At 43.3% G+C, this 25,470-nt stretch overlaps 1 protein-coding gene across 19 annotated transcripts in view; it reads left to right on the top strand.

Annotated features, from left to right (window-relative positions):
• Positions 1-2,813: 2,813 nt before the first annotated feature.
• Positions 2,814-25,470, top strand: part of SLMAP (sarcolemma associated protein) — a 121,132-nt gene continuing 98,475 nt past the window's right edge. For 4 of the 19 annotated variants that reach the window (XM_066614771.1, XM_066614772.1, XM_066614773.1 and 1 more), the window contains exon 1: positions 2,908-4,238. In XM_066614771.1, the coding sequence (XP_066470868.1) occupies positions 4,041-4,238 (198 nt within the window). In that variant the 5' untranslated portion in view covers positions 2,908-4,040. Of the gene's footprint in view, positions 4,239-25,470 lie in introns of all 19 variants that reach the window. The other 15 variants (XM_066614774.1, XM_066614777.1, XM_066614778.1 and 12 more) reach the window with 11 other exon arrangements.

Below are 25,470 nucleotides of genomic sequence, written 5' to 3' on the forward strand. Positions count from 1 at the left end.
GTAGAGAGCTATAAAGGGTGCAAAAGAGGACGACTGAAATGAGCATAGGCCTGGAGCATCTTCCTTATGAGGAAAACCTACAGTGTTGGAGCTTTTTAGTGGGGAAAAAGGTGAATAAGGGGGGACATGATTGAGACCTATACCATTGGGGATATGTATGGTGGGGATAGACAAAGGTTTTTCCTCCCTCCTTCACAATACTAGAACTAGGGGTTATGCTCTGAAACTGACAAATTTAGGATGGTGAAAAGGAGGTACTTCTTCACATAGCACATAATTAGTCTGTGTAATTTGCTGCAACAAGATGTGGTGCTGCCCACTAGTGAGGATGGTTTAAAGGGGAATTGGACAAATTCATGGAGAACCAGTCTATCAGTGGCTACTAGTCACAATAGCTGTACATTACCTCCAGATTCATAAGAACATAAGAACATAAGAACAGCCCCACTGGATCAGGCCATAGGCCCATCTAGTCCAGCTTCCTGTATCTCACAGCGGCCCACCAAATGCCCCAGGGAGCACACCAGATAACAAGAGACCTCATCCTGGTGCTCTCCCCTGCATCTGGCATTCTGACTTAACCCATTCCTAAAATCAGGAGGTTGCGCATACACATCATGGCTTGTACCCCATAATGGATTTTTCCTCCAGAAACTTGTCCAATCCCCTTTTAAAGGCGTCTAGGCTAGACGCCAGCACCACATCCTGTGGCAAGGAGTTCCACAGACAGACCACGCGCTGAGTAAAGAAATATTTTCTTTTGTCTGTCCTAACCCGCCCAACACTCAATTTTAGTGGATGTCCCCTGGTTCTGGTATTATGTGAGAGTGTAAAGAGCATCTCCCTATCCACTCTGTCCATCCCCTGCATAATTTTGTATGTCTCAATCATGTCCCCCCTCAAGCGTCTCTTTTCTAGGCTGAAGAGGCCCAAACGCCGTAGCCTTTCCTCATAAGGAAGGTGCCCCAGCCCCGTAATCATCTTAGTCGCTCTCTTTTGCACCTTTTCCATTTCCACTATGTCTTTTTTGAGATGCGGCGACCAGAACTGGATACAATACTCCAGGTGTGGCCTTACCATAGATTTGTACAACGGCATTATAATACTAACCGTTTTGTTCTCAATACCTTTCCTAATGATCCCAAGCATAGAATTGGCCTTCTTCACTGCCACCGCACATTGGGTCGACACTTTCATCGACCTGTCCACCACCACCCCAAGATCTCTCTCCTGATCTGTCACAGACAGCTCAGAACCCATCAGCCTATATCTAAAGTTTTGATTTTTTGCCCCAATCTGCATGACTTTACACTTACTGACATTGAAGCGCATCTGCCATTTTGCTGCCCATTCTGCCAGTCTGGAGAGATCCTTCTGGAGCTCCTCACAATCACTTCTGGTCTTTACCACTCGGAAAAGTTTGGTGTTGGCTGCAAACTTAGCCACTTCACTGCTCAACCCTGTCTCCAGGTCATTTATGAAGAGGTTGAAAAGCACCGGTCCCAGGACAGATCCTTGGGGCACACCGCTTTTCACCTCTCTCCATTGTGAAAATTGCCCATTGACACCCACTCTCTGCTTCCTGGCCTCCAACCAGTTCTCAATCCACGAGAGGACCTGCCCTCTAATTCCCTGACTGTGGAGTTTTTTCAGTAGCCTTTGGTGAGGGACCGTGTCAAACGCCTTCTGAAAGTCCAGATATATAATGTCCACGGTTCTCCCGCATCCACATGCCTGTTGACCTTTTCAAAGAATTCTATAAGGTTCGTGAGGCAAGACTTACCCTTACAGAAGCCATGCTGACTCTCCCTCAGCAAGGCCTGTTCGTCTATGTGTTTTGAGATCCTATCTTTGATGAGGCATTCCACCATCTTACCCGGTATGGATGTTAGGCTGACCGGCCTATAGTTTCCCGGGTCCCCCCTCTTTCCCTTTTTAAAAACAGGCGTGACATTTGCTATCCTCCAATCTTCTGGCACCGTGGCCGTTTTGAGGGACAAGTTGCATACCTTAGTCAAGAGATCTGCAGTGGTAGTCTGCTTCTGAATTACACAGAAGCAATGGTGGAAGAGAAGTCTGCTTCTCCCCTCATTCTTCAGTGTGATCTCTCATCCCTATCTCCTCCCCAAAGAACTCACACTTGCCAGATTAGAGCCCAATCCTATGCATGTCTACTCAGAAGTAAGTCCCATTACAATCAATGGGGCTTACTCCCAGGTAAGTGTGGAGAGCATTGCAGCCTCAGAGCCCAATTCCAGGCATGTCTACTCAGAAGTAAGTCCCAAGTAAGTGTGGATAGAATTGCAGCCTTAAATCACTCTCTGAGGCTGCAATGCTAAGCACTTTCCTGGGAGTAAGTCCCACTGAACTCAATAGGACTTACTTCTGAGTAGACCTGCCTAGGATTGTGCCCTGAGGCTGTACTGCAGCCCAGTCCTGGGCATGTCTACTCAGAAATAAGCCCCACTGCAGTCAATGGGGCTTCCTGCCAGGTAAGCGTGGACAGCACTGCGGCCTCAACGCCCCTCCCCGCCGGCCTGGAGCCATCCGGAAGAGGCGCCGCTGCCAGGCCAGGAAGCAGCTGCGGGGCCGCCCGAAGCCCCAGCGCTTCACTTCCCCCGCTGCGCATGCGCCGCCTCTGAGCGTGAGGGGAACCGCGGCCGGGCAAGCGCGTGCGCAGCGGCGGAGGGGCGGCCGCGAGCCTTTCCCTTGGTCAGGCCCACCGCGGGCGGCTCCTCCCCCTCCCTTCACCCCCTCCCGGCAGCGCGGCGGCTGCTGCTACACCGGGTAGGTTTCCAGTCACTATGGCGGCCGCCGCCCGGAAGGTAAGAGTGGGCGGGAGGGGGGCGCGCGCGGCGCCCCGCCCCCTGTAGCCCCTCGCCCGCCGGGCCCGGCTGACCGCGCCTGCTTTGCCTTCACAGGTCGAGGGAAAGTTTTCGTGCTCGGCGGCTGCCTGAGAGGGAGACGCCGCCGCCGCCGGCTGGCTCCAGGCCTCTCCTCGGCGGGGACGGGGCTGCGCTGCCTGCGGGCGCCTCTCCTCAGGCGCGGGAGCCTCCGCCGCAGCCACCTGCAGAGTCCCACGACGGCGCCGGAGCCCTCCCTGGCCTGTGGCACCCGCCTCTCCCGCAGCCCCTCGACGACCTCCCAGGCACAGCGCCGGGACCTTCCTCCTCCTCGCCAGGGAGACCGCCGCACTCCTGCCTCCACCAGCTCAGCCCCACCTGGCCGGCCTGCCCGCTGTCAGCTGCTCTCCACCTGAGAAGACCTCCCACTACTCCTTTACTCCTAGGATAGGTGTCAGCGTGGATTCCACCTCCCCCCCCCGGCTTTGGGGGGGTAGTGAAAGCTGTCTTTCCTCAATGATCCTTAATGGGGGAAAAAAACCCCGCTCTGGGCCTGTGCTGACTGCTGGGGGGGAAGAGTGACTGCTCACTAGTTGGGCATCATCCCATTCCTGACCCTGTTTGATATCAGCCTGAAGAAGATGGACTTGCTGCTGGATCCTTTAAACTCTGTTTATTCTGAGGGCTTCCTGGTCACTCTCCGCTCCTGTGAATCTCACCTCCTCCAGTTCCCACTCCTTGAATCTTTCATTGTTCCTCTGTGTTGAGGGGGAAAGAAAAATCTGGGGCTGTGTTAGCGGAAGGGAATAGAACCAATTGCATCCCAAACAAGTATTTATGTGCATGAGTCATCTGCTTGGATCTGTTGCCATCCCCACCTTAATTTAACAAGTCCTGTTTCTCTTTGGAGTTGGCAGATGCTTGCTTATGTTACTGAGGAAGATGGATTAAAGTGGAGCTTCTTAGACTTCCAGCAGGCCGTGTTAAAGGAAACTATGGAGCTTTTTTACTGGATTATTGCCAGCATTAGCTCTCGCACTGATGGTATGAGTTGCTAGATCTCACTTGCAGGTAATGTTTGTCCTGCTTTAATGTGAAGTGTCGTAGGAATTGTCCTTATCGACTGTGGAGGGTGGCTTGGATCAAGAAGAGTCGCTCTTCTTCCCTGGTTGGTGTGGCACCGCATATCTGTCCTCAATGCCTTCAGCCTTGGCTATCTTCACTTGCCGCCCGAACTCTCACCCATTTCAGGAACGTCATGTCTACCTGGATGACCCTGTCAAAATTGGCCGCTCGGTGGCTCGATGTCGACCAGCACAGAATAACGCAACCTTTGATTGTAAGGTTTTGTCTAGGAACCATGCGCTTGTCTGGTTTGACCACAAAGCAGGAAAGGTAAGGCTTTACATTTCCCAAGAGAAGTATGTTGAACTTCATACTATCTTATGTTGATCAGTTGTTGGCATTAGTAAGTCCCTGTAAATTGGAACTGACCTTAAGTTGTCCAGCATAATAGTAATGGTTATTGGATTTGAAACAAAATTGCATTTTTGGCTTACCATTCATCTGATGGAATGTTCTTAGGAAGATGGATCTTCTGTGACTGTTTATCAATTTGTTAGTTCCTTAATGAGCAAATAGTGTAAAAATAGTTCCATGTATTTTTCTAGCATCCTTGTGAGGTATGTAACTGTTCCTATTTTACTGATAATGAAAGCTAGAGAGCCGCTTTTGTGAGGAGGGTACTCCTGTTTCCATCCCAACATTAGCACTGACATGTTTGTCCCCATAAAAACATAAGAACAGCCCTGCTGGATCAGACCATAGGCCCATCTAGTCCAGCTTCCTGTATCTCACATTGGCCCACCAAATGCCCCAGGGAACACACAAGACAACAAGAGAGCTGCGTCCTGGTGCCCTCCCTTGCATCTGGCATTCTGACATAGCCCATTTCTAAACAAGGGTCTAGTACATTGTGGTGTACTGGCTCATCAGTCAGCCTAATTCAAAGCACTTGTTTGTTAGTGCAGTAAAACATTCAACTCCTAAGCCTTTACCTGAGGTAAAAATGTGACTTACACCTCCAAATCAAAAATTTGTTAATCCATTGGATAATAGTAGTCTGAAATTGGCCTCAGGTCCACTTTTAAAAAACTGAATGTTGCAACTAGAGTTGAAGCTAGTTCTTATTTACATAAGAAAAGCCCTGATGGGCCAGACCAAAGGACTGTATAGTCTCATTCTTACAATGACCAACCAGCTGCCTATTGATAGACCTATCCTCCATACATTTGTCCAATCTTCCTTTAAATCCATCCTGGGTAGTGGCCAACACCACATCTTGTTGCCATGAATTCCACAGTCTAATTTTGTGCTGTGTGAAGTACTTTCTCCATCTTAAATCTCTTGCCAATCAGTTTCAGTGAATGACCCTTAGTATAGTATTGTGAGAGAGGGAAAGAAACTTCCCTCTCTGCATCATGTATATTACAGAATGGTACACAGTATTTCAAATGAATGGATAGATATAGGAGCATGGTAACATTAGCAGATTTATCCTTCATTCCTTTCCTTATGATCCCCAGCATGGAGTTTCCCTTATTCACTGCTGCCCACATACTGGATCAGTATTTTCATTAAGCTGTCTGTGATGAGTCCAAACTCTTTCCTTGTTCATCATCAGCAAGTCAGGCCTTGTCAGTGTATTTTATGAAGCTTGGATTTTTTTTTGTCCTAATGTGCATCACTTTACACTTATTTTATTACAGAATTTATATTCCATCTTTCTTATAAGTGGTACTTACACTTGCTCTGTAAGTACACTTATGGACACTGAACTGCATTTGCCATTTGGTCTCCCTTTCACTTAGTTTAGAAAGTTCTTTTGAAACACTTCATCTGCTTTGGCTTTTGTCACCCTGAATAATGTGTTATCTTTTGCTATTTGGGCACCTCACTATTTATCCTTACTGCAAATCTTTTACCAACAAGTTAAAAAAACACAGGTTCCATCTTTGGAGGATCCTACTTCTTTCCACTGTGAAAATTATCCATTTATTCCTGCACTCTGCACTTTAACCAGTTTCCAATACATTAAAGGTCCTGACCCCTTATTCCATGCCATGTTTACTCAAGAGCCTTCTGTGAGGAACTTTTTGTCATACAATGTCAGCTGGATCACTCCTATCCATGTGCCTGTTAACACTCTCAAAGAATTCTAGATGGTTAATGAGACAGGTCTTAGCTTTGCTGCTTGTTCTAAGGAATACAGTACAGTTTTGCCTCAGCACCTGGTTCAGTTCTTGGAACCCACACAGTTGCTGAAAACGATTGATAAACAAATCTGCAGTTGGCATGACCTGTACCCTCCAGTGTTTATTTTTTATTTTTTTTGAAAAACTGGAAGTATGTCTTAGAGGCCTTTGAAGATCTTGGCTCCTCATGACTCTGAGGGCCTGTTCAAGGCTTCTGAGATGCAATTTTGGTTTTTTTAAAAACCGGAAGCATGTCTTAGATACCGCCCACAGGTGTTCTGAGATGCAACCTCCCCGTGCTTCAGGACGCCTTCCGGACAATGCACAGGACAATGCACAGTGCACACAGGACAATGCACATGTGCATTCTGGACAATGCACAGCACAGCTCCGGTCACGTCTGGAAGGTACAGGTCGAATCTCAACACTGGTTGGGGGAGCCGCATTGTATCAAACCTGCAGATAAAATTTCCGTGGATGACAAAGTCTGACCTTTTAAGTGGCAAAGTTTGAATCATAATAACCTAAACCTAAGACTGCATCCTCTCTTCAAGTACAGTTAATCGCAGTGGTACTCAAACTTTTCTGGCCAGTGGCTCCCTTGACCCCCATGGCTGTTGGCCATGACTCCCCATCATGTTCCTGAGGGCTGGAACTGTCATCATTAAACAGGAAGTGGCCAGAAATATTAACTATATTAAATATAATTTATATACATTATATAAATATATTATATTTAATATTATATTATGATATAATATTAAATATATTAACTATATTAATATTAATTATATTAATCATCATTAATTAAATGCAGATCTTAAAAAATATTATTAATATACAGCAATATACATGCTTTACAAATGATCAGCTGCTGATCATTGTTGGAGACAGAATGCTGGAGTAGGTAGATTTTGTCTGGTCCAGGAGGACTCATTTTTTTAAACTTTGTAAGCATGCCAATAGAATTGTTTTATCAAATGAATTTGTGAACAACCAGTCTGACCAACATTGCACACACACACACCCCGTGGACCCCAATCCAACTAGTCATATCTCCCATTCTTGGATAGGATTGAACCCTCTATTAATTTAATGAAATTAATTTTTTCCAGCAGCTGGTGGGGAAAACAAAAATAGACCATGAAAATATATCAGAACTGATAAGAGTTTGGTTAGGAAGCTGATTTGTCTCCTATACTAGCAGATGCACAGCTCAAGCCTATACATGTCTAATCAGAAGTAAGTCCCATTAGAGTCAATGAGGCTTACTCCCAGGAAAGTGTGGATAGGATTGGACTGGCAATCACTTCATCAATGGTTGATAAGTATTCCCTTCAAATAGCAAGATTCATCACTTTTAAAATACAGCCTTTCCTCTTCAGTCAAACAACAAGATTAATAAATCACTTTAAAAACAGTACCCTTTTTCTGCTCCTGGCCAAGTAAAGTGTGTGCTTGTCTCTCCCCTCCCCCTTTGCCAACTGCATGGAAGCAACTTTAAGAGTCCTGATGACTGGTAAAATAGGAAGCGTTTTATTTGGGGAGGGGGAGGAAAGCGGGAAGGTTTGGAGATGGAAAGGGAGGAGTGGAAGAGGGAGGGGGTTGAGAAAAGAGTTCACTTTGATGAGAAGCGATCCCAGGCTGGGAACTAGGAAGCAACCAAACAAGGATCAGCGAGGGTTAAGGACTGCAAGCCGAGCATGCTTGGAAGAGGGCAGGGCGGCAGCAGCCACTCTCGCAGCTGAGCAACTCGCATTTCTTCTGCTTTAAAAAAAAGTGCAGACGGCAGTCAGAAGACGGGCTGGTGTTCTGCCCAGGGGTGTGACTATCGATGCGAGAGTACATTCGGTGCCTCCCCTTTGAGTTCCTGGCGCCGCCCTAAAGAGCCACGCCTCACAGTTTGAATAACACTGGTTAATCCTGTCTAAGGCAATGTGACTATTTGGTTTGTGTGGCTTCTTTTGTATTTATATATTCTAGCAAAGATATTTCAGTTTTGACAATAGAATACTTAGAGCCCAATCCTGTGCTCAGTGGCATGGCTCCGCCGGGCTCCCTCCTGTGCTCGCCCAGCGCCAGCCAGGGCTGAGCTAGCACAGTGCAGTCGCCTAGCTTCCACAGCTCCTGCCGAGCCATGGCATGGTAAGCGGGTGTGGGGCCGGGGAGGAGGTGTTCCGGGGAGGTGGGAGGCCAGCGGGGGGTGGAGAGAGGGCAGGCTGGAGGTGTGCCGGGGTTGGGAGGGAGGCAGGTCTGCGGAGCTCAGCTCCGCAGGATCCAAGACACTCATGTAGGGCTCCGCAACCTACATGAGTGCCTTTACCTTACGGTAAAGTGAGTAGCTCCATTGCGGGGCTGCTTACCTTACTTGGGAGATGGGTACAAAAGTCCCCTTCTCCCAAGGCCCCTCCTGTGGTAGCCCGGGAGCCGCATGATCCGGCAGCAGTCTTTCTCAGTGCCGCCAAGCCTGGGCACCACGGGCAGCTCAGAATTGGGCTGCCCAACTTTAAGCAACTGATGCATCTGGGGATAGGGCTAATTGAGTTTACATTGCTACAGTATTGAAGTATGTGAAGTATTTCCTGGGTGATGGCTGTTATATCATTTTGAATTACAGTACACCAAAAAACCATCTACATCTCTTTTTTTCACATGTGGAGTGAGTTGGTGCAGAATACATTTATGTAAAAATTTCTACCTTTCCTCTTCCTGATGGTGTAAAAGTCAACTAACAATATCAATAATAAATATAAAAATACAACACGTTAATATGCATTAATTATTCAGTGTACAGTTTTGTCTCCTAAACATAATCTGTTTGTTTCATACGTAATCTAAAGTTATTTCATATTAAGAATAGTCGGCAAAAATGTGAGGATAACTTGCTTTAAACTTCCTTGAGTCTTAAAACTCAAGTAAGAACAGATTTAGAGCAGTGGTTTAGAGCAGTGGTTCTCAAACTTTCAGGGAGCTTTACTCCCTCAGTAAGTTCTTGCGGGGGAGGGGCTAGGGCAGCCACGCAATCCTGGGGATAGCTGGGGGGGTGCTTGTGACTTACTTGTGCTTGTGAAGACAGGGCTGCAGCAGGCTGCAGGAGGTGTGGGGAGCCCTGGAACTTTCCTTGAAAGCGGGCACAAAGCACCTCCTGCAAAACGGAAGTGCTTTGCACCCGCTTTCAGGGAAAGTTCCAAGCCTCAGGGAGCTCACCTCCTGCAACCTGCTGCAGCCCTGCCTTTACAAACACCCCCCTTGCCCCCCCATACAGACATGATTCTTCCCTGCCTCTCCCCTTCCCCCACCCCTTAAAGGGACAGGAGAACCTTTACACAAACTGGTGGGTTGCGACCCACCAGTTTGAGAACCACTGGTTTAGAGGCTTTGTAGTACTTGATTTATCCAGTAGGTACTGAGCAGGTCAGTCAAACAAATGTTCCTTAAGTTATCCAAATTTGAAACTGCTGTTTTTGGAATAATCAATTTAGATAAATGCTTTAGTAACTCTCAAGTAGTATTACGTGACTAATATGACTCCATTCCTTTTTTAAACTATCATCATCTTTTTTTCTGGATATGCTCTCTAAGTATTTCTAATTTTGGCAAATTTTCCACTAATTCATGTATTAGCAAGTTTACCAGCCAACTACTTAATTTGATACAGCATGGTCATGATAAGAATGTTTGTTCTGTGTTTTATATTGTGCAATAACAAAACATGATTGGACAAGCTGAAAGATGAATTTCATAAGACTGAGTTGTAAAATGAATGTTATGTGGCTTTATTGTAGAGTAACGCTTATGGATGGAAAGGACTCTAACCATTTCAATCTGTAGAGTCTGACTTCCTTTCTTACAACAGTGTAAAGGTCTGATTCAGTTCTTAGCGGTAGTCTTTCTTCCAAGGCTGTGAAAGTCTTTCTTGCTTGACATAGTGGGCTGAAATATCTAAAACGTTCAGTTAGCCTTCTGACTAGTAATGGCGCATATCATGTTGTCATTATCAAGCTTTTGTCAGAATTTCTCCATGCTTTGTAAGAATAATTATTGATATGTTACCTGGTGAGGTATAGTAGTGTGACAGGCCAGCTACATTGTAGCAGATTTTGAAAACTGAGGCAATGATATATTTTTATTTTTATTTTTATTAATTGGTGGTTGGCATTTAGCCTTAGCAACACACATCTTAAAGTGGGTTTTAACTGTTTTGTTATGAATGATTATATGTACCTTTGAAAATTGGAGTTGTTACTGAGGACTTACTGTCTTTTAAAGATACAGACTTAAGATAGCTACTACAATCTTTCAAGTAAATATTCCAGATTTACTGGAATTGATTTAATTCATTCTCTGATTTACTTGTCTGAGTTGCTTTTCCTCTCTTGTGCATCTGCTGCCCTTCCCCTACTGACTGTCCCAGATACCTGTCCTAGCCTGCAGTTGGCAGCTAAGTTAAACCTACATAATCATTCTTGATAGCACGTCCCTGATTAACACAGTATAGCATTATGGCATGCACCCACCATGCTTTCACCTTCCAGCCTGTAGTTCTTGAAAGCTAGAAGAAGAACATAGCCATGTGTTGACAGAACATTGTTTTGTCTTAGTACAGGGCTAGCAGGCTGGAGACATGCTGTTAACTGAACTGGGGAGCACAGTCAAGCAGTAAGTGGGGATGATCTGAGAGCAGTTCATTTGGAGTTTAATGACAAGCTGTTTGGTTGAAGAAACCACATCAGTGTTAGTAGTTGGGAAGGGTAGGTGGAACCCTGCTAGCCCCTGTATTACCTAATCCCTGAAGAACTGATAGTGGCAGTACTAGACTCTGGTCCTCCATAGTGGGTGGAAAGGCAGCAGAGAGTAGCTTCTACTTATAGCAAGCTACTGTGGAGGAGCAGAGTGTAAAATGTCTCATTGCTGGAGCCCTCAGTTCAAAGCCCTGACACCTTGAACGTTAGAGCTTGTGACACATAGCATGTTACTCAGTGTTAGTTTTTGCTGTTCTGTATGAGAATGCGTATGCCTTGAGGCAATTGCTGATTGCTTGATGTGAGTGTCAAATTATGAAACCAGACTGATAGGCCTGACATGTGAAGCATCTGCTCTTATGAACATGCAGTGGCTTTATATTGAGAGGGACCACTTCACGTAGCTAAATATTGCCTACCCTGACTGGCAGTTGTTCTTTGGGGGTCAGATGAGTCTTTCCCCACCCTTATGTGGAGATGGTAGGACCTGGAGCATGTGTACGATGTTGCTGTTGTCTTGGTTAAGGTGTTTAAAATAGTTGTAAGTATTTCATTTATGCAACTTGGCTTGTTTATGAGTGTGTAAAATCCATAGGAGTTAAGTGTACCCTTGGGAAAACATTTTTGCCTCATACAGGAAAGCCTTTTGAAGACTTGTCCAGACAAATATAATTTTGATGACTCGGATGACTGTTGGTTGCTTTTGTCCATGCTGGTCTCTGTTGGCAGAACAAGTGTGGGCTGTGCCATGTGTGCAGCTTGCCTTGTTGAAAAGCAATTTATAAATATTTATAATTTTAAAAAAGGGGTATCAGTGGTGTGTGTGGCTCTTGCAGCACCTCTGTTGCTGTGTTGCAGTACTCACCTGGAACTTATTGTCCAAACATGTCTTCATACAAGTTGAACATGTAGCCAACTACTAATTTCCACGATGGTGGTAATGTCATTCATCAATGCATATGTGTGTTTGTGTGTTCCATCCTGAACACCTATTTGAGCCCAGCAAATCTTAGTAGTATACCATTGCACTATTATATGTTTGTGATCATGTATCGGAAAGGCTGGTGAAGAGTAAATTCTTTGTCCATGAAGGTCATTCATTGTAAAATATGCAATTTTATAACTACAAAATATTTAAGAAGAAAATTGGGATGCCTGGTTTGAAAATATTCAACTAGCGTCCAACATAGTAAAGCAGTGTTTCTCAAACTGTGGGTCGGGATTCACTAGGTGGGTTGCAAACCATTTTCAGGTGGATCCCTATACATTTCAGTATTTTATTTTTAATGTATTAGACTTGATGCTGTCGTCATATCTGACTGCATTTGGGGAAATGTGACAGATCTGTACTTTTAACAGGCTACTATGTATGTGCTTTTAACAATGATAGTCAATGGGCAAGTGTGGGTAGGGTTGCAGCCTAGGATTGTCAAAAAATTTTCTGCTTGATGATGTCACTTCCAGTCATGACATCACTTCTGGTGGTTCCTGACAGATTTTCATTCTAAGAAGTGGGTCCCAGTGCTAGAGAACCACTGTAGCAAAGTAATGAATAGCAAAGGGGGACTTTATAACTACTTAAACAGAAAAAATAGACTCACACACTATAGGGCAAAAAGTTAGGATATGTTTTTATTCTAGTCAGTATTTCTTCATTGGGGGAGGAAGAGAAGCACTAAAACAGCAGAATTTGAAGTGGATACACTTAGATTAGTGAAATTCAGAGATGATTTGTTCTTATAGTGTTGTAAAGCAGTTCCTCCTCCAGACTTTGAACCTGTTTAGCTGGGAGGCATGAAACAAGAGTCTGATTCTTAATTTCTTGATGGAACATTCCATTTGGAAGAAAATTGTTGGACAGTTCCCATTTGTACAGTTTTTACTCCTAGTTGTGATGGCAGAATTGTGCCTATAAGTTTAAATTCAAGTGAACAATATTCTAACAGTGAAGTTTATTAGGCTTTGAAAGTTATTTGCCTACTGATGAGAATTTTCCTGCAGTGAAAAGCAGTGTTTCTCAGACTGTGGGTCAGGACTCACTAGGTGGGTTGCAAACCAATTTCAGGTGGGTCCCTATGCATAGCCTCTATTGCAGAGCTAATGCTTTAATTACTGGAACTTGTCTAGTATAGTAACACAGCTCGAACTAGGAATGCTTCAGTGTTTAAAATGAAACTATACAAAATCTCAAAGCGCTATCTCATCATAGTTCAATTTTATTTTCAACTGAATAAAAATGTATTTTATTAGAATTAATGTTTATCACAGTGTTGACTTGTTAGATTTTTTTATGGTAGTACGCGAAGGCTGTATTTTGGTAGCCATCAAAGTTATTGATGACCTAATATGTTTTGCAGCTAAGATGCTCTGTTTTGAACACTAGGATGTGATACCTTTTAAACAACATTCTGGATGTTGGGTGACAGAGTCAAAACTTGGAATTATAATTACAATTAGTATTTAATTAACTGCAAAAGTATATTTAATCAACTCAGGTGAGGGAACTGAGAAAACATTGAGGATCTAAATCTACTGAGTTAATCATGTCCTGACAAATGGAAAAGTTTTTAGAGACTAGTGAACATTTGCTGGCAGTGACTGTTGAACATTTCATATAATTTGTAGTTATAGTTGTATAGAGCAGTGGTTCTCAAACCTTTTAGCACTAGGACACACTTTTTAGAATCACAATCTGTCTGGGACCCACTGGACGTGATGTCATGGCCAAACATGACATTATCAAGCAAGTTAATTTAATGACTTGTAATTATTTATTTTAAAGTAAAATAAATAATGAGGATGAGATGGGGAAGCCAGCTTGTTCCTATCCTCAACCCCCCCAAAAATCCCAGTACGTTTTCAGTCCTATCAAGTGCCAAGTTCAATTTAAGTTCTTATATTTTAACCGGTTCAGTATGATTTGGAATTAAATCAGTTTTAAATCCAACAAGTTTTTATTTGGGTTAATTTGAGATTCAAAACTTCCTTCTAAAAGCATTAAAACCCCAGAGTGGTGATGAGAGGAAATGACGCTCCACTGGGGGTGGAGTGGGGGGGGGGGGAAACAGGAGTCTGGAAAAAACAACTCTTTCCAATAAGGCAGTGGTTCCCAAACCTATTAACACCAGAACCCACTGTTTAAAATTGCACACTTATCAGGACCCACCTAGCTTTACAAGTCTAAAAAAGAAAGAAAAAGTTCACCATACCAGCTCAAGCCTCTGTTCTTATTGTTTTTCGTGTGGGGGAGATGCCTTCTGGAGCATTTGTTGAGCTCCACTTTGATCAGATTGGAACCATTCTGGTGGCCTTACATTTCCCTTTGCCTGACCTTGAAAACAAGCCAAGGCACATTTGCTTACTTGTGAGGGACATCCTTACAAGGAGGGGCATCCTTCTTGAGTGTGTTTTGGGGGCTGTGTTCATTGGATTAGAACACTTGTAGTGGTGTTGGACTCCTCTCAGCCTCTCCTTTGCAATGGACCAAGGCACAAGTAAACTTGAGATATGACTCAGTTTCACTTTCCTTGCAGTTTCCTTCTCAGCTATCAGCTTGAGCTTTGCAACCCACCAAGTGGGTTGCAACTCACAGTTTGAGAAACCATGATTTAGAGAAAAAGTTTCAGGTACTGAAAGTGGTTGAAAGCATTTGTCCATTGTGTGATAAAGAAATTAGGCTCTACAAATTTGCCTAATCCAGTGTTTCTCAAACTAGGTGGGTCACAAGACAATTTCATGTGGGTTCCCATTCATTTCAATATTTTATTTTTAATATTTTAGACTTGATACTACCAAGATATGTGACTACATTTGGGGAAATGTTACAGATCTGTACTTTTAACAGACCGCTCTGTATATGCTTCTAGCAATGATAGTCAATCGGACTTACTCCAGGGTAAGTGTGGGTAGGATTGCAGCCTAGGATTGTTAAAATTTTTCCTGCTTGATGATGTCACCTGGTCGTGACATCACTTCCGGTGGGTCCTGACAGATTCTCATTGTAAAAAGTGGGTCCCAGTGCTAAATGTGTGAGAACCACTGGCCTAATCTGTTTATAATGCTTTCTAACTTGCTGCATTTTCCTCTTCAGTTCTCTTAATTTTATTAACTATTTGAATGATGCGTTCAGTGTGCAAAGTGCTTTACAGATTTTGCTTCTGCTTGTTTTCTCAAACACCTGGTGGAGAAAACATTGTTTCCTTCCACAGTTGAGAAGCTGGATCTGGGAGCAGCTCAATCCAGGTGTATCTTTCAATCATGGTGTATACGGGGGTGGCCAACCTTTCAACTTTAGGGCTTCTGGACCATTAATGATTGTGCAGAGAAGGCACTCCTCTGCACAATTGTTAATGGTCCAGGAGCCTTAAAGTTGAAAGGTTGTTCACCTCTGGTATATACTAACCACAGTTAGAATCCAAGCAGTCCTAAACTTGCAACCAGACCTGCAATGTAGTTAGGTTGTTTGCTCTTGTTTTCTTTGTGCCCTAAACTTCTGCCTCTGGTTGCAATAGCCATCAATGACAGAGCAATAATCATAGTGATGGTTTGTCAAAACTCCAGGATTCTTGCTTTAAAAAGTTCTTTGTGCATAAGGTTTCAGTTGCTGGATTGGAGAGGGGAACAGCACATTTGGTACCTAGTTGTGCACATGGTCCCCCACGCAGTAAGGTTGGAATGTGTGAAGCCTGACATCATGTGCATAGTGTCGCTACTTGGATTGGGGCATATGTGGAATCCCTGCTACTGGTTGGCCAAGAAAATTGCTGCATAGCATGACAGCTGTTAAGTGAGATGTATGAGGAATTTCTGCCAAAATGTGGGAAGTGTTGCGGGGTGGTGATGACTATGATGCATGGAGCATCAGTAATCTGGGTAGTTTTTACTTAATGAATATGTGTATGCAGGGAAATTGAGGACTCCCCCCTACCCCTTCAACCTTCCAAATTTTATATTTTTTTTTCTGTTCTAGAACTGTTTTGTATTAACAGCATATGCTTGTGTATAGGGTATACAGTTGCTTTTTGGCATTTTGGAGCTACGTATTTTCAACATTCTTACATGTCTTTTGTCCAAGGCTTTCTAGAACACTCATCATTTTTTATACCACAGTTACAATAACAGTTTGGCTAGTTGAATTTTTAAATGATATGTTAACACTTTACTAATTACACAGCCAAGATTGTGTTAAACAGAGATGATGTGAACATATTTTGTCACTGATTTTTAGTTGGCTTAAGCCTTCTGATTCTTGGTGTTGAGTCTCTGTTTACAGTTACATTGCAAACACTTCAGGAGAGTGTTTATTTGCAGAAATTGTCAGGCCACCCACATTGGCCAAAAGTCATTGTATCTCCCTCATTCATGGTTAGCATAAGGAAAACGAAACAGGCCAACTGGTGTCTGTTGGCAGATCCCTACCTGGTAGCAATTATGCTGTGGTGGAAACTAGCTGTTTAACAGAGTTCCCCCCCCCCCCAAAATGCACATTTAATACCTGGCAAGTAGTTTTTTTTGTAGAACTAAAGATGAAATGTAAAAGAAAAAATGTATGTTTAAGCAAACAGTGATAATTGTGTGAGGTGCCCACTTTGTCTCCTAAATCCAGTGTCATTGTCTTAACTTTTGACACAACAAATTAAACAGTTTAGGATTGGAGAGATTTTTCTCTTATTTTATGCCCTTGTCTTTTTTACCATATGGATATCTAAAACACATTTATTTTCATGTCCCCATACTCAGCATGCAACATCAGCAAGAATTTAATGTTCACGTTTATGTTCAACGAAGTTTATAGGACATTATTGTGTTACTGCGTTGTTGCTTTGAAAAATAAGCGTATGATTCTTCAGAGATCAGAGTTGTTGATTTAGGTGCTAAAGGAAAGAGGCCATTAATTGCCACACAAATACAAATATTGCTTATTTTGTGAATGAATACTTGGAAATATACTTTTAGTCAGAGAAAAGTAACCATTAGTTTCTGCTTATATCAGAGATTTTCAAGTCTCTTTTCATTGAAGAATCTCTAGCTTCTCACATTATCTTGTGAACCCAAGCCCCTACTCCCTGCCTTCTCCCAAAGTAAAAAAGGTAAAAACTGGGAACAAGAAATGTATTTAACAATCACAGAATTCATAGGCAAAGTTTGTGCTAATTGGTACAATTTGGAATATTCAACACTGGAAGAAAGGACTCTACCATTTTCTTCCTTTTTCATTTTGTTGTGGTTGTTCCTCCTCTGTATTCCTAGCCACCGATACCACTCTACTGCTCATTCCCCACTTCCTTGTTCCTGCTCCTGTCCTCTTGTTTCAAAATTCAGGGATAAGGAACAGGAAGGAATTGGAGGTGATTGACAGGGTGGCCGCTGCTGCAGGGTCACCAATGTTCTTCCCTTTATGAGAGTGACCCTATATTTTATCTGAGGGACCTATCCTAAATACAGAAGGAATCCAGTAAAATCTGTTGAAATTGGTGGGATTGACAGATGTGCAAGAATGTATCGTGTAATTTGGATGGTATAGTTTTAACCCCATAACTTGCTCACCAGGAATTTAGATATGTAAAGCATGCAGAAATTGATCACATTGGAATGTTCAGCAGATGGTAGTAATGTTAGCATTATTTTATCCTTTGACTATAAGCTTGTTCAAGTTTCATCCCCAAAATGTTTTATTTGTAGATAATTGAAGGATAAGCTTTCTTAAGAGACAGTTGTCTTTTCCAATGAGTTCTTGTGGCATTACAACAAATGCTGAGACTTTGTTTCTTTAAGATCTTTGAACTTTGCACATTGACATTTGTTGATTTGCTACATAGATTGTTTTCCATTTCATAATGTTCTAAGAGTTAGAGAGTCTAAAAGTGAGAAAAGATAATGCTGGAACACATTTCTGTTTTGTTCAGAGAGCTAGTACAGGTTGTTGGAGTTGGTACAACTCCGTCTGCTTCCAAGAGGTGGCAGGATACTATGCATTGAAAGGGTTAAGTGATGACCCAGTGACACAACACTTTACCTGTCCCTTTTTGGATGACCTATGTGGGGGTGTGGCCCAGACCCTATATAACCTTCCCTTCCTCCAGGCACGTTCTTCTTCTTCCTTCTTCCTCGCTGACCACTGACCCTTTGGGATGTCGCGCAGCAGGGCTCTGCTGGCGATGCCATCTTGACCGCATGGCACACGCAGAACGAGGCAGCTTTACGGCCTTGTTGTCTGTTGAGTTTAGTGTACCTCTGAACGTATTCAGATGCTGTAACCATATGCTTCTATGGAACCGTGAGTAAATGAATCTCCTTTGAAACTTTAACCAGCCATTGTTGTCTGTCTTTATTGATTAGCAGTCAGCCGGGTGTGGGAGGCTCCCTGGGTTGATTCCCAGTAAGAGGGGGGGTCTGCTGCTGAAGCTACTCTGCTTCTTCCCCAAGGAGGAAACCAGTCTCAGCAAATTCCTCCAACACAGGTGGGGCCTCGGTATCCACGAGGGATCCAGTCTCAGATCCCCTGCAGATACAGAAATCGGTGGATAACAAAATTCCTGATTTCAGCCCCTTTAAACCCTCTGACTGGAGTTGCACTCTGGTTGCTTTCAGAGGACTTTCTGAAGCCTAAAGAGGATGCACGCATTTTCTTGCATCCTTCAGAATGGCCAAAAGGTGCCTCCCCCCAAACACTTCTGGTTTCTGGAGGGAAATTGGAAGTGACGTTTTTTGTGCATTCTGAGGCCCGGGGAAGCCCCTGGAGGGAAGTAGCATGTTTTTGGCCTTTTTGGCCATTCTGAAGCCCGCAGAGGCTGCAAGCAGATACATGTGACCTCTGTGGGCTTCAGAAAGCCCTCCGGAGGTGATCAGAGCATAGGGTTCAGTTTGGGCCAAGTCTGGGTCAACACAGGTATGGGGGACCTGCGTTGAGCCATATCTGTGGTTATAAAATCCATGGATAAACAGGCTCCACCAGAATTACAGTGCTGGAGGAAATGTAGTCTTAGCATTGATCAGCAACCTTGAATACCATTGGAGGAAAAATGTATATGTAAACATGAATATTTATTGCCCTGCCTTTTTAATGTTAAATGTTCTTAAGGTGACTTGTGGTGGAAAAAAATCACATACAACTTGGATTTTTTCTTCTTCCTTCAGATATTGACATCTTGAAGTCTATTGCCCATTGGTTTTAGGCAGGGAAAATTAATTGGGCAGAGGGTGAGTGGGGATGGGTCACAACAGGGATAGACGTGAGTGGTGGGGTAATACACTAATTGAGACAGAGCCTTTGTGTTAAGATTATAACTTTTGCAGCTGTAGAGAAATTATTACAGTACAATTAAATACAATTAAATTAATTTAATAAATACAATTAAATTATTACATCATTTTATGTAATTAAATGATTCATTGTCATAATCTATCTATGCCTAACAAGTTCTGGGGTCCTCTCAGTGATGTGATTCCCTCATATGTAATGTGCACCCAGAAAACCAGACATTGCTCTCAGGTCTCCAGGAGATTGCTACAAGAACTGCAGTGTTTCTGGTGAGGAGAGTAGGAATGGGAAGCAGGTATGTGTCAAGCCTAGCACTAAGCCCAGCATGAGACTCTAAGCTGCAGCTTTCGCTAACTTTATCTAAGTGCACAGCATGAGATGCTAAGTGGCCGCTTCTTTTACTTGTGCTGCTGTACAAGGATCCAGTCAGCATCTGCTTTCCCTGTGCCCCTGCTGTCTGTCTCCTCTGGTCCCACGGCATGCATGAAGCCTATTTACTGTACACCAGTATGGTATTCTGCATGGTGGTCTATGCTAGGGGTGTCCAAACATTTTGGCAGGAGGGCCGCATCATCTCTCTGACACTGTGTCAGGGGGCCAGGGAAAAAAGAATTAATTTTTTGGCCCCTCCTGACCGAGGAGTTAAGTCAGATAGAGGTTAAAAGAGAAGATGTTTCAGACCTCATTGATAAATTAAAGATCAATAAGTCACCGGGCCCTGATGGCATCCACCCAAGAGTTATTAAGGAATTGAAGAATGAAGTTGCAGACCTCTTTACTAAGGTATGCAACTTGTCCCTCAAAACGGCCATGGTGCCAGAAGATTGGAGGATAGCAAATGTCACGCCTATTTTTAAAAAGGGAAAGAGGGGGGACCCGGGAAACTATAGGCCGGTCAGCCTAACATCCATACCGGGTAAGATGGTGGAATGCCTCATCAAAGATAGGATCTCAAAACACATAGACGAACAGGCCTTGCTGAGGGAGAGTCAGCATGGCTTCTGTAAGGGTAAGTCTTGCCTCACGAACCTTATAGAATTCTTTGAAAAGGTCAACAGGCATGTGGATGTGGGAGAACCTGTGGACATCATATATCTGGACTTTCAGAAGGCGTTTGACACGGTCCCTCACCAAAGGCTACTGAAAAAACTCCACAGTCAGGGAATTAGAGGACAGGTCCTCTCATGGATTGAGAACTGGTTGGAGGCCAGGGTGGGTGTCAGTGGGCAATTTTCACAATGGAGAGAGGTGAAAAGTGGTGTGCCCCAAGAATCTGTCCTGGGACTGGTGCTTTTCAACCTCTTCATAAATGACCTGGAGATAGGGTTGAGCAGTGAAGTGGCTAAGTTTGCAGAAGACACCAAACCTTTCCAAGTGGTGAAGACCAGAAGTGATTGTGAGGAGCTCCAGAAGGATCTCTCCAGACTGGCAGAATGGGCAGCAAAATGGCAGATGCGCTTCAATGTCAGTAAGTGTAAAGTCATGCAGATTGGGGCAAAAAATCAAAACTTTAGATATAGGCTGATGGTTTCTGAGCTGTCTGTGACAGATCAGGAGAGAGAACTTGGGATGGTGGTGGACAGGTCGATGAAAGTGTCGACCCAATGTGCGGCGGCAGTGAAGAAGGCCAATTCTATGCTTGGGATCATTAGGAAGGGTATTGAGAACAAAACGGCTAGTATTATAATGCCGTTGTACAAATCTATGGTAAGGCCACACCTGGAGTATTGTATCCAGTTCTGGTCGCCGCATCTCAAAAAAGACATAGTGGAAATGGAAAAGGTGCAAAAGAGAGCGACTAAGATGATTACGGGGCTGGGGCACCTTCCTTATGAGGAAAGGCTACGGCGTTTGGGCCTCTTCAGCCTAGAAAAGAGACGCTTGAGGGGGGACATGATTGAGACATACAAAATTATGCAGGGAATGGACAGAGTGGATAGGGAGATGCTCTTTACACTCTCACATAATACCAGAACCAGGGGACATCCACTAAAATTGAGTGTTGGGCGGGTTAGGACAGACAAAAGAAAATATTTCTTTACTCAGCGTGTGGTCGGTCTGTGGAACTCCTTGCCACAGGATGTGGTGCTGGCGTCTAGCCTAGACGCCTTTAAAAGGGGATTGGACAAGTTTCTGGAGGAAAAATCCATTATGGGGTACAAGCCATGATGTGTATGCGCAACCTCCTGATTTTAGAAATGGGTTATGTCAGAATGCCAGATGCAAGGGAGGGCACCAGGATGAGGTCTCTTGTTATCTGGTGTGCTCCCTGGGGCATTTGGTGGGCCGCTGTGAGATACAGGAAGCTGGACTAGATGGGCCTATGGCCTGATCCAGTGGGGCTGTTCTTACGTTCTTATGTTCTTAATTTACATTTCAAATTTGCATAAATTTACATAAATGAATTTATTAGAGATGAAACTTATATGAATGAATGAAGGTCCTGCAATAGCTTAAGGCCTATAAAAGGCCTTGCACAAAGCAAGACCAGCCTTTCCTTCGCTGCCACTGCTGCATCACAGATGTGAAACAGCAAGTAGTGGAGGGAGCCTGCGTCCCACAGCTCAAGTGAGCGGTCAAACAGTTGTCCTCATTCTGAGAGCAGTTGCATCAGGCCAGCATGGGCTCCAGCAAGTCTTTGGAGGGCCAGAGGCTCATTGGAGACTGGGGTCTCCCTGAGGGCCTGATTGGGAGCCCCTGACGGCCGCAAGTGGCCCCCGGGCCGGGGTTTGGGCACCCCTGGTCTATGCTGTGCACACGGGGGTTTTTTGACTCTTCCAGTTGCTGTTTCTGGGGCCTTCCATACAGTGCACTGAAGCACAAGGAGTTTCCATCAGAAGGAAAACTCAATCCCCCTCCTGATTTGCAGATGTGCAGAAACACTCTGTATTCATGCATATATGGGTCTCTGGATCTTGGCCTGTGACTTCTGCTGTGACAAGTAAAGCAGCATGCAGTCAGTCATGTCAATTGGCGTCATCAGATAGTAAATTGCAATGATTGTATTATGGTGTCAACACTTGCATTTTTTTTTGGTATGGGGTATAGAGTAGATTAGAGGAAATGTTTTCCCCTTCTAATTTCCTAAGCATTTTGTTGTTTGCGAAGTGGTCAAGTCCAACAACCTGTATAACTTCAGTAGTATTTTGTCAATAGCAGCTCCATTGGTGATCCTTGATGGTACACTTTCATCTTATTTTGATGGCTGTCTATCATCAATTATGTATACAGGCATGCATCGATTAATAACCTTCTGCTTAACAAGGCACCGCATATACAATGGTGGTCAAAGCACAACAGAGAAGCTCTTAATGAGGCAGTCAGGTCTCCCATAGCATGCAGCAGAGTGTCTGTTTGCACAACAAAGAGGCTCTTAATGCAAAGAGGCAATCTGTCTCCAGTAGCCTGTGCAGCCAGCTAATGTCTGGCAGGGAGTGTCTGTTTATCCAACAAGGGCACTAGGTTGGGCTGAATGTTTGCTTAATGACCTAATCACATTACAATGGGGATCAGAGACTGTATCCCTGTCAGGTGACGAACACCTGTACTCAGTACCATCCTCCTGTCTGAAATAAACCCTTTTGCTTTATTCGTATCAAGCAGATGCATCTGCAGTTTTCTTCCACTGTATTTCTTTTGTAGAAACAGTTGTCAGTTTCTAAAGAATATTGTAGCAGAGCTTGATAACTAGTTCAATGCCAGAAAATACTTAATTTTTTGTTGCCCTCAAGATTAGAATTGTTATTATCTATTCATAGCAGGTGGTATTAGAAGTATAATGAGATTGGCTGGTCCAACCCCACCTCTTCACATTGGTTAAATGTGTATCTTTACTTCCCTTAGAGGAGCTCAGGGCAGGACTCATGACTTGCTGTGGCAAAATTAACTACTGTGTAGTGTAGATTAGATCACAAATGAAATGATCTGCCCAAGGCCACTTAGCAAGTTTTGTAACTAAGGGATTGGTTTGCCTGTTACCAAATTGAACACTCCAGCTTCATTGGCTTTCTGCATTCCTCATTAGTGTTTTATCTGTGTCTTCTAAATGTTTTTCAAGTCTTGGTTTCTCTTACTGCCTCATGCTGAAGCACAGAATTAAGGCTACAGTTCTTGCTCATTTCTGTGTTGCTTTACTTTTTGATATTCAATTGCCCTAATCTTATCCTCAACTCTGCACTGTGGGGCAATGAGACTTTTAAATCTTACTTGCAAATTTATATACTGCCTTTCCCCAGCTGTCAAAACCTGGTGCCCAGGTCAGCTTAAAACACATAATATACATTTTAATTCCCATATATAATATCTTCTGTTTATCTTAAAACATACAGTAAACTACCATAGACACCTGCCTATAAGCCGGCCCCACAGATAGGTCGAGGGCAGGTCTTGAGCAAAATAATCATGGAATTTTCTGTGACCCTAGGATAAGTTGGGGGATAAACTTAGGGGGGTGCCTGACTATAGTTTTGTCTGATTTTACCCGAGGCCAGATCCTGAAAAATAACCTACCACTAACTGTTACCTAAGAACTATAGTCTCTAATTTATTAAAAACACAGTAAAAGATCATAAGATACATTTTTATTCTTTTTAAATTTTGGTCTTCACACCTTTTTGTAAACACTATCAGAGCAAGTGAACTGTAAACAACATACCAGTAAAACAGTGGTTCCCAACCTGGTATTCATGTACTCCCAGGGACACTCAACAGGACCTTTAGGGGTACTTGAAAAAGAATGGAATAATGGCAGAAAAAGGCAGGTCGTGCTCCAGAATGCCTTGCAAGGACCAGCAGGGCAGGAAGGGAGGTAGCTAGTTGGCTGTGAAAGCCCCACCAATAGCTAGTTTTTGGTCATCAATTCATCTATGAACTAGTGATTGAAAACCAGCACAGTAAAAAAGCTGAAACATAATATGGAAAGTGATCAATTACCAAGAATTTCTCATCACACTTCTGGTGCAAAACAATGCAAAGGCAGAGTCTTCTGTTCTTCAAACAGATGAAAAGAGAAAATGTGTGATGAATACATGAAGTCTGGGTTTTCATAGAGAGGAGATTGTATTACAAACATTTTGCTAATATGAAGGGTACAATTTATGAAAATGGGCTGCCAAGGGATATGCAAGTGAAAAAGGTTGGGAACCACTGCAGGAGATCCATGAATCAAATCCACCTTTAAGGTATCTGGTCTGTTAAGCCAGAAGCTCTACGTATAACACATAACTGAGAGTGTGCAATTCAGTTTGCAGCAGTGATATGCAGCTGCATATATTTGCAACCCTTTTTACTCAGAAGTAGACTCACTGCTTTCCATGGGTGGTGTTCTTAAGTAATGTTGCATTGAATTGTAGCCTGGGACTTTGCTTCAAATGGAAAGGAGGATCCCATCCTGGTGTTCAAAAAAACGGAACCAGGCTGCAGCAGCATTTGCAAAAGGAAGGAGAATAAAAGGTTAACTTTGGCTGGAATTTCCCAGTGAAGTTGCTGAAGAAACAAATTGCTTCTAATGAGCAGTGCCCACCTGCTGCTTGAGAAAGAAATGAAACTTTTCAGAGTTGAAAGGCTCTGCCCTCTGATTGACCCAGAGATAAGGTGAAGTGATAATTTGAGCTTGATTACTTGGCAAAAATTTTATGTACTATAGGCAAGTATCTAATTTGTATACATAAATTGAATGTGTGGGTGCTAACATCCAATTGGCCATTCAGTGAGTGCTTTAAATGGTCCAACAGAAGTTTTACTGTTAGAACACCTGGGATAGAATGTTCTGTTGGTGTAAGTGGAAAACCTTTTACATCACCCTGAGCACCTTGGAGGAAGGGTGGTATAAAACTGTGAAAAATAGTACCTTTCATAAGTTTTCTTGTTTCATTTGGGTCTCATTTCTCCATTCACCTGAAAGCACTGTATGAGGCTAAAGAGCTCTGTTGTCCTGCCTTGTTCTGTTTCCCAGACATGGACATAAAGTACTCTGAGGTGAGTTCACTTTGTCCTTGCTGTAGGGAGGCTTCAGCAGGGTGTTTCACTTTATTTGCAAGGGCTCACTGCCACAAAGTTTGAGAATCCTTTGTTTGCACAATGGCAGCCAGAGAAGATATTGCACATTCTAGATTGCAGAGGTTTTTTTTAAAAAATGCATTATCACTTCCTCATTTTAACTCTGCGTTTGCTAAAAACCTACCAAGTTTAGGTATGTAAGTAGAAGAGTTTGTTCTTGACTTCTTGAACTCAAATTGAAGCTTGAAGTTTCAGTATACAGGTAATGCTTTTTAAAAAAACCTTCTAAAGCTATTCAGAAGATTTGTGTATAATGGTTAGATTGAACATTGGTTATGTTGTATAATTTGGGAATGATAACCAAAGATGTGGAA

Source organism: Tiliqua scincoides, chromosome 2 (genome assembly GCF_035046505.1).
Source record: "Tiliqua scincoides isolate rTilSci1 chromosome 2, rTilSci1.hap2, whole genome shotgun sequence".
Classification (NCBI taxonomy): Eukaryota; Metazoa; Chordata; class Lepidosauria; order Squamata; family Scincidae; genus Tiliqua; species Tiliqua scincoides.